Source organism: Lactuca virosa, chromosome 5 (assembly GCF_052849685.1).
Source record: "Lactuca virosa cultivar CGN04683 chromosome 5, Lactuca_virosa_CGN04683_v6, whole genome shotgun sequence".
In the NCBI taxonomy this organism is placed as follows: Eukaryota; Viridiplantae; Streptophyta; class Magnoliopsida; order Asterales; family Asteraceae; genus Lactuca; species Lactuca virosa.
Genome location: NC_136430.1, coordinates 319,416,132 through 319,425,491, shown reverse-complemented (window position 1 = coordinate 319,425,491; position 9,360 = coordinate 319,416,132). Strand labels below are relative to the sequence as shown.

General features: G+C 33.9%; 2 protein-coding genes across 2 annotated transcripts; one reads left to right on the top strand and one right to left on the bottom strand.

Annotated features, from left to right (window-relative positions):
* Positions 1-790: 790 nt before the first annotated feature.
* LOC145112285 (uncharacterized) lies at positions 791-3,718 on the top strand. Its single transcript, XM_079048465.1, has 2 exons — positions 791-918; positions 1,495-3,718. The coding sequence occupies exon 2, from the start codon at positions 1,520-1,522 to the stop codon at positions 3,536-3,538; it is 2,019 nt and encodes a 672-aa protein (XP_078904591.1). The 5' UTR covers positions 791-918; positions 1,495-1,519; the 3' UTR covers positions 3,539-3,718.
* Positions 3,719-4,825: 1,107 nt separating this feature from the next.
* Positions 4,826-9,090, bottom strand: LOC145116636 (putative ubiquitin-like-specific protease 2B). Its single transcript, XM_079052956.1, has 15 exons — positions 8,824-9,090; positions 8,121-8,341; positions 7,945-8,026; positions 7,808-7,857; positions 7,527-7,715; positions 7,359-7,431; positions 7,123-7,231; positions 6,920-7,048; positions 6,605-6,799; positions 6,457-6,512; positions 6,294-6,387; positions 6,101-6,191; positions 5,926-6,030; positions 5,467-5,850; positions 4,826-5,376 (listed from the first exon to the last, which is right to left on the bottom strand). The coding sequence occupies exons 1-15, from the start codon at positions 8,990-8,992 to the stop codon at positions 4,960-4,962; spliced, it is 2,364 nt and encodes a 787-aa protein (XP_078909082.1). The 5' UTR covers positions 8,993-9,090; the 3' UTR covers positions 4,826-4,959.
* Between the last annotated feature and the right edge of the window lie 270 nt (positions 9,091-9,360).

Here is a 9,360-nt window from a genome sequence, read left to right as displayed (position 1 = left end):
AAAGTTTCAAGAATTTGCCATTTTTGGTTCCTGACAATTACTAAATGTGACACCTCAAGTTTTTGCCACATTAGTTTGTGAAGTTGGCGCTTTTGGTCCCCTACCTTCAATATTCTACTATACGACCCTATTTTCCTCAAAACATTATACACACAAAATAGAAACAACAAACGAGAAAATAACCAAAGAAACACTGAAATATGTAAACATGAGTTTCAACACTTTGCCACTTTTGGTCCCTCCTCAAGTTTTTACCACATTAGTTTGTGGAGTTGGCACTTATGGTTCTCCAACTTCGATATTCTTTACTACTAGCTACAAAGGTTTCAAGAGTTTGCCATTTGTGGTCCCTAACATTTACCAAATGTGACACCTCAAGTTTATGCCATATTAATTTGTGGAGTTGGCGCTTTTGGTCCCCCTACCTTCGATATTCTACTATACGACCCTACTTTCCTTAATACATTATACACACACAAAATAAACAACAAACGAGAAAAAAAACCAAAGAAACATTGAAATATGTAAACATGGAAAAAAATCGGAGCGCTGCGAGTGCGGCTGACCTTCTAGTTAGTACAAAAATTGTGTAATGGACTGAAAATGGTCTTAGTGTAAGATTGTTTGTCCTATGAAAATACATATCATGGACTAAAATCGGGAAGGAGATATTTTTGGGGTCATTTATACATCTTTTAACTAAGATCAGGGACTGTCTCTGTAACTAGACTCAAAGAAGAAAGAAGTAAAGGAAGGTCGAGAATATGAAGGCGGGCAAAATCCAATTCAAAATATGATAGAAGCAAAAGGACAAAGACGAATCTCTGACTCTCTTTTCGTTGCTCCGATTTGAACTTTGGAAACCTGGTTCTTGCTTTTCCAACACTTTGATTGGTCGAGTTTCTTGTACGATTAAAGGTAAACTTTGGTTGATACTTGCTGATTTTGTAAGTGCAAGTTTATTAGGTATCTGATTTCTGGCTAGGGGTTTTCATTTGAGTTTGATTTTTTATGCGAATTAGTTGGATCTATGTGTTATATGTCTTGTATAGTTTGATTCGTGCCTTGTTTACCTGATCCTGTGGTTTCGTTGCTTGCAAAGTAGGGTTTTCTGAGTTGCATTTAACTTTTTGTTAGTCATATTCTGACTAAATTATGTCAAGTTTGCTGTTACTTTTATATAGAATGGTTGCTAACTTCAAATTTAGTATTAATTGTCGAAAAAAATATAACAATCATACTTTTTTGCATATAGTTTATTTGAATCGGAATACGCCAGAGTTCAGATATATTGTTACTTAACTTCATTGGAAATAATGTGTGATTTCACTTATCATTTTTTCATAAATGATGGTTGTTTCTTTAAGTTTGTTAATGTGTACAATTAAAACATCTGTGGAAATTCAAAGATATCAAGCTTTACAAGTTTATTAGTTGTTTAACAAGATTTGATATGAGGCTTTCTTAGTTCATTCTTGTGTTGTCATCAAACAGGAAACCTTGAGATTCATTACATACCATGACAGACTTAAAAAGAATGGATGTTCATGAAGCACTAGACAAAGCTAGAGCAGAAAAAGAGAGGCTGGAGGAAGAAGTTCGTACAAAAACAGATCTCTACAATAACTTAAGAAAAGCTCAAATTGAAATGGTAACTAAATTTCAGGAAACAAAGTTGCAATCTGAAAAGCAAGCCAAAGAACTGAATGCCAGATCTGAAGAGATGATAAGTAAATTGGAGGAGAAACTTAGAGATGTTGAAGATCAACTGAAATGGAAGAATGAACAGTTTCAACATCTTGAAGAAGCACATGAAAGGCTTCAAGAGAGTTTTCGATGCAGTAAATCAGAGTGGGAGAAAGAGAAGTCATTGCTTTTGGATGAGATTTCTTCTGTTCAAAGAAGCCTGGATGCTCAACATAGAATATCTGAAACCCTTCAGACTCAATTAAAGATATGCAACCAAGCATTAGCACATGAACAAAGCTCAAAGAAACTTTTGGAATTTGAAGTTTCTGAGTATAAATCACGTTTTGACAATATTTACTTGGAGTGCCATGAAGCAAAGGCAACTATTGAGAAGTTGTCTCACAAGAGAGATGAAGAGGTTGCAGAATTAAGAGATACTTTAGCCACAAAAGATTCTCAATCCAAAGAGATGGGGTATAAATTGGTGTATTTAGAACAAGAAAATCAAGATCTAACAGCATCTCTCAAAGAATTCCAGGAATCTCAGATTGTGAAAAGTGGACCTACTGCTTCATTGAAGAAACTTCAAAGGAGATATCAAGATTTGGAACAAATACACAAGAAGTGTAAAGAAAATCTGGAAGAAAAAGAAGTTGAGTGGAGATCTCAATTGGAAAAGAAAAGGAAAGAGATGGATGAGTATCTATTAAAACTGAAATTACAAAATGAACAAGTTAAGCAATTACAGGAGGAGTTGGAAAATTCTAAGATTCAGAATCTTAAAGATGTTTCAGATGATTTATCACAGAAATTTATTGAGATAGAGAAAGAGAAACAGTTGGTAGAAAACCAAAATATGTTACTTGAAACAAGCCTAAAAGCATGCAAGATTGAGAATCAGAGTCTTGAATGTAAAGCAAATGAGCAGAATGAAAAAATTGTTGATTTGCAACATCAAGTAGTCTTACTAGAAACATTGGTTACAGAAAGAACAGGGACAATAGAAGTACAAAAGAAGGATATAGAAAAGTATTTCAAAGTTATACAAGATAAAGAAAGCAACTTAGAAAATGTGGTAATTGGTTTTGAGCAAGAAAAAAAGAGCCTTTTAGAGGTGTTAGAAGAGAGAAACAAGAGGATTGAAGAAGTTATAGAAGAGATGACCAATGCTTTCAAGAACTCAGAAGAAAAACAGATTGAGAATGATCTCATACACCATGCTTTAGAAAAAATGGAGATTGAAGTTTCTAATTTATGTGAGAAAATGAAGGTCAAAGATGAATCCTTGTTGCAAGCTTCCCAACATTCAGAAGAACTACAAGTCAAGAATTTAGAAAAACAGATTGAGATTGATGTTATAAACCAAGCTTTACACAAAATGAAGATTGAAGTTAATAATTTATGTGAGAAAATGAAGTTGAAAGATGAATCCTTGTTGCAGGCCTCTCAAGATGCAGAAGAACTACAAGTCAAGAATCTAGAAAAACAGATTGAGATTGATGTTCTAAACCAGGCTTTAGAAAAAATGAAGATTGAAGTTTCTGATTTATCTGAGAAAATGAAGTTGAAAGATGAATCCTTATTGCAGGCTGAAGAACTACAAGTCTTGATGGGAATCAAAAAATTAGAAACTGAAAAGCTTAAAAAACAGTTTGAAGATGAGAAAAGAGAGTTAGAGGCTGAAAATCAAGGGTTACGTGAAGATATTACAAAACTGTTATCTCATAGGGAGGATTTGATAAGTCAAATGGAAACAATGTCTGAACAGATGGGTGAATTTTCTAAAGATGATGAGTTATTAATGGGTATGCTGGATAACATGTTGAAGAAGTCCACTTTGAACAAGTAGAAGGTATGTGTTGTTGTGTTCATTCTTTTAAAAGAGTTTTACAAGTTCTTTTAGTTTTAGATAGGAAATGGAAATCTTGATCATGATCTTATTAGATAGGCCATAGTTATGATTGCAAAATGTTGTAATTTAAATGTGTGAAATGGTACATAGTTTGGCAAAAGACATGTTTTTCTACAATTTGTTCCAAGTCATGAGTTAATATTTTAAGGTCTTAATCAATTAGATTTGGATTAGAGCAATTAATGGTAAAGTCTTTCAATCAAATAAAATTTGAATCAATTAAAAGAATTTGGATAAGAGTTTATCCGGCTCATGTTGCAGTCATCTAATTTAGTCGATTGAGTGATATCCCAAGTGCAACTTTTTCTTCATGGATGTATAGCTTGTATGGTGTTGGAAGTTTTCCTTTAAGCGAAAAACAATGTTACATCTTGTTCTACGACATCCAAGTATTTATGTTGTGGTAAGTCATAACTTTTGTTTTGAGATATTATCCATCACTTTCTATCGGTTCCCAAGGTTTATTCGGGGCCTTCCCCTTTTTTAGTACCTTATTGGGCTGAGTTTCCCGAACGAATTCTGGTTTGGATTCGGATTCAACTTTGAGTTTGGTGACCAAATTCAGGTTGACTTTGAGACACAAAATCCAAGGGATTAAATTCAATTTCTAAATAGAGTTGTGGATATATTTTTAGAGAGATGGAAGTAATATTCTATAGAGTTGTAAGAAATATTTTTAGTTTGGGTAAAATTGGATGCTTTAATGTTATTTATAATGTAAAACAGAAAATTAAAAAAAGGAAAAAGGTCAAATGGAGTAAATGAGAGAGGCAGTGCGTGGCTTGATAACTAGAAAACAAACCCCTTTCTATTGTTGGATTGTTTTCATCGAATTTGCAATTTGTCAAAAGAAAACGGAATTTGAGGGACTTGGAATCTATGAAGAGTTGGTTGACAAGATTTGGAATAAAATTAAAATACTTTCTTCAATAAAACCCTGTTTGGTTTGTACACTTGTGAAAAGATTTGTAAAGTATCCATATGCTAAAAAATAGTTATAAAGTAAAATACTCTCAAATTATTATTTTCTTGTTAATTGATCGTTTACAAAAATAAAAAATAAAAACTATTTTAACTAATGACCACAACAGACCCAATAGCACCATTGTTTTTCCTAAGAACAAGGTTCACATCAGCAGAGTCCACACCAATAACATCAATCATCAAATAGCAAACAATCATCGCTTTTTTTTTTTCAAAAAAAAAAAAAATGTTCAATCTCTCTTCAAACAAATATTTGCAAAAAGCTATATAGCAAATATAATATTTACCACTATCCACATAACTATATATACATATGAAAAGTTGGAGCATACCTTTGAACATGATAGATGATTTTATTATTTATTATTTAATTATTATTCACAAAGAGATATGATCTGCAAATCAGTTGAAGGGTTTCTCCTAAGCCTTTTTTGTGCTTGAGAAACCACATCATGTCTTCTTTTAGGAGCCTGCTGCTGCAAACTCCTCCCTTCTTCAGATTTTACAGAAGAAGAAGAAGAAGAAGAAGCAAATTTCCGTCTGTAACAAGAAAGATGACCCCCCACATCGTCTGAATCAGAGTCCTCCACTACACATGTTTCAAACACATCATCATCACTTTCTTCTTTCTTTTCAACAACAAATACATCTACATCTTCTTCTGGCTGATTTCTTTCCTTGAGTTGTAATAAATTCAAAGATTTATCAAGACAAGTCATAAACGACTCTGACTCATTCTTTCCAGATACTTGCTGCTTCTCATTGTCAACTTCTTCTTTTGCATTGCTTTCCTATACACATTTGTCAAAATGCAGTTTAGATAATTATATCAATGCAAAGACAGCTCAGCTACTTATTATTATTATTATTATTATTATTACCTTTGTTGGTGATAAGACAGCAACAGCAACAGCAACAGAAGGATCATAGAGAACCAACTTTCCATGATTCTGCTCATCATCATCATCTTCATCAATCAATGAATCTTCATCATCTCCCAATTCTTCACAATCAGATTTATATGGTTCACTTCTCAGAGGTTTTACCATTATTGGTGTGCTACTTCTTCCATGACATGTCTCATTCAGAATCTCTACATCTTCAGATTCTTCCTCAACCACATCTTTGTCTTCAGAAGAAAACTCATCATTGCAGCTGGGTGATAAAGCTTGTTCAGATTTACTTTTTGCAAGTTCAATAATCAATCTTTTTATTCGGCCACGTTTTAAAGAAGCTTCTGTTGGAAAGAACCAATCTTTACTGATCTGAGAAGACAAGAGAAGAGACTTAAGGAACAAAAAATGGTTGTGAAAGAAGGAAATAGAAGACTTAAGACTTACAAAGTTGCTCAATGGGTTAAAGCTACTTGGAGCCTGTTTCATAAAAAGTTCCATGTAATGGAGCATGAACAGCCCACAATCATATGAGTTTTGCTGCTGGGGTACCTGAACAAAGTACAGGGTCAAAAGAGTCAATGACTATTTAACATTCAGAAAGAAACATAACATATGATACCTCAAGACAAAGAAACCGAAGATTCTTGAATTTTGTTGAGATATCTTCTGCTCTGTTGCTACTCCTCTGTTTCCACTCCTCCCAGAGATAGCTGTAAGGATAAAATTGTTATTAAAAAAGCTACAAATGAAGATTCCCAAAATGAACTAAAAAAAAAACTCATTAATTCATTCAAAGATTCTGAATAGATTACCATTTAATACAATTTTCAATGCCTCTATGGCTTCCTTTAATAGAATCCATGTGCAAAATGCATGGTACTTTAACTGAAACCTCTAGTTCCTCATCTGCACAGATGTTAGTTAGTCATATTAATGGAAATGCCACATGTTCCAAATAACCAAATAAAAATTTACCTTCAAAACTCACTACTTCCCCAGGATGACAAATAATAATCAGACTCCAATGCAACCTGCCACGTATAGAGGACAGATGAGAAAGCATGATATATGAATGCTACACTTAAAATAAGGAAGGAAAAAAAAATAAAAAACAAAAACTCACCTGAAGTTTACAGGAATAAAAATGTAATCTTTTTGAAAAATATCTACTTTCTTTGTCCATTTCCGAACTCGTTGAAAAGATTCCTTGGCATCAAACATTTGTAATTGATTTTCATCAAAATCAGCCAGCTTTCTAAAGAAAAAGCTATTGAAGAAATGGACTCTTTCATCAGCAGGATTTATCTTCTTCAGGTATCTGCCATTAACTCAAACTTTGTCATTTAACTTATTGTCTTATTCTAAATCTATTCACTTTAGTTATCCAAATCATGTATGAATTACATATATAGTTAAAGTACAAAAAAACAAACTCAACTCGATATAAAAGTCAACAATGGTATCATTGATAAACTTCTCCGGATGTAGCAGCTGAAAATCTCTCTTAGAAATAGATATAGAATCACAATCGCCTCGATAAGTAATGTCTTCAAACAATTCATATGAGCTGTGAATCAATTAAGTAAAAATGTCACGAAAGAGATTTGAAACCAATTAAAGGTTTACAGAGAAAGGACTCACTCAAGATCAACTTCCCATTTTTCCTTATACTGTTCATCCAGAGATTTAATAAGCTCTTGCATTGAATCCCAATTAGGGTCACAGACAGTGAAATTCACCTTCAAAATGCCTGCAAGATTGTTTATAAAATAAAGTTATGACTTGATGTATGTTTAATCATATATGCATTGGTAAGAATAAAACCAGATATCTTGAAAACAAATACACAAAAAAATGTATATTGGAAATGCAAATACCTGACTTTTGATCACTGGAGGGTTGTTTTGGATGCTCCAACTTGAAATGAAGACAGACATCAGCTGTTGGGAACTGAAAAAGACAAGAACAGAAACTAGAAATTTCACAGAAGTTAACCTATAAAAAAGGAAGGTTGATAATATAATAAACTGAAGCTCTAAACTCACGGGATCCAGCCATTTTGACTCAATACAAATAAGATCCACAGTCTTCCATTCGTAAGTAAGAGGACCCACAGGTGCTTCTTCCTCTGAAACATCAAGCTTAATGGAACTGGGAAGAAAAGTCAACTTTGCACTCCAGTAACAATTTCCTTCATAAGTAGTGTACTTTGGGTGAAGAACAACACTGGGTTCCTGTAAATCACAACCAAGAAGAAGCTTGAAAATCATGATTTCCTTCAACTACTTTCTTTATCAATGTGCGAAAGGACCAGAAGTGCACTTACCATCTCCTGTGAAGTAATCTCTTGCACAAGGCTCTGTTCTCCTGATGAACCTGAAGAGGAAACAATCATGGTATTAGGAACACATTGTTCTCCAATAAACATACAGGGTTATTAAGATAAATCAAAATGTACAGAACCTTGGGTGTCTGCAAGATCATTAGAAGACATTTCTGATGAAGTATCACTGTCCTCATCTGAGATTAAAGAAACAGGCTCATTCTGCAAAAAGAATGAAAAAATGAATAATTGTTAGGTTGTTCAAAAAACAATGTACAATTCATTGTGTAGTAAATGAAATTCAAATGCTAAATACATCAGCCAAACAAAACCGTTGAGTGGGAGCTTTGAGGGGCTTAGGAGTGATGAAATCAGAAGACTTGGATCCTGCAAAACTCTTTGAAATGTAGTCTGAAGAACTGGATTGTAACGCAGTATCTGACCGAACAATTCTTTCTTTCACTGCATCATCATCTTCATGAATAATTACAGTTTCATCCCTCAATTTCTTTCCTTTAGGCTCCTTTCCTCCAGCCACTATGGGGAAAATTATGACATTGAGTACATGTATTCATATATTAAGTACTCTGAAATAGTATTAACCAAAAAGAAGTTCAATTATGTCACACATGAACTAGACTCCACTCTAGCACCCATTCTAAGCAACACAACAACTATAAATTCAAAACAAACACATTGGAGTGCAACTCACTCCCTACTACCAAAGCTAGAGTTTCAAGGTCAAACCAGTCAACGTTGATATCACTTGTCACAGATTTACTGTCGCGTTTCTACTTAATTGTTATGAAATCAAACGTGAACTATTTCAACAACCAAAAAACAGACTTGAAATATAAAAGTAATCTACTGGACTTCAACAGTTCAACAACGAACTGCTACTAATCAATTTCCCGTGATCCCTTGAACATCAGTATGCATAGAATAAACAGGTGTACGTGTGTTAACTGGTATAGCGGAATTGAAAAAATTAGGGTTTTCGATATTCTCTCAATACGTACATGATTGCAAAAACGTGTAATTGTCGACGGGGGAATAACCGGAACGAAATTTCTTTTTCCCCGATCCTGTAGGGTTCCATCTGGATTTCATCTCGGCAAGTTCATCTGATTCGTCAAAGACAAATTGAGGAAATTCTGAGAATAACTTGCTGGAATAACTGGTGCCCATCGTAAGGAAACCCTAGAGCAAGGGTTTGATTTTGATCATCAAGAGTCGAAGGTTGTGACACGAAGGGTTGTAACGGCAACTTTGTACGGTCACACGCATCGAAAATCTCCTTTACAAAATTTCCTTTTTTTCTGAAATTTTTATTTGGTTTTGCGAACGGCCCCTCGATAATCAATTATTTTGCCCAACTAGTCCTTCAAGTTTCACGAGAGTTACTTTCACACCACACTGAAAGTTTTGGTACCTTGAAAGGTTGGTGCACAAATCACAAATGCGCATCCATAAACAAAATATCGGATCTTAAACGGTTGTTTTGGTTACCTAATATTTTATGCAAATCTTGTACATATTGTTTATGAAATTCTGCT

Coding starts and splice junctions, on each gene's coding strand:
- LOC145112285 (XM_079048465.1), top strand. CDS start 1,520: ATGACAGACTTAAAAAGAATGGATGTTCATGAAGCACTAGACAAAGCT.
- LOC145116636 (XM_079052956.1), bottom strand. CDS start 8,992: ATGGGCACCAGTTATTCCAGCAAGTTATTCTCAGAATTTCCTCAATTT. Junction 7,858..7,944: donor TGATCTTGCAGACACCCAAG/GTTCTGTACATT, acceptor TTTCCTCTTCAG/GTTCATCAGGAGAACAGAGC. Junction 6,192..6,293: donor ATTGAAAATTGTATTAAATG/GTAATCTATTCA, acceptor TTATCCTTACAG/CTATCTCTGGGAGGAGTGGA.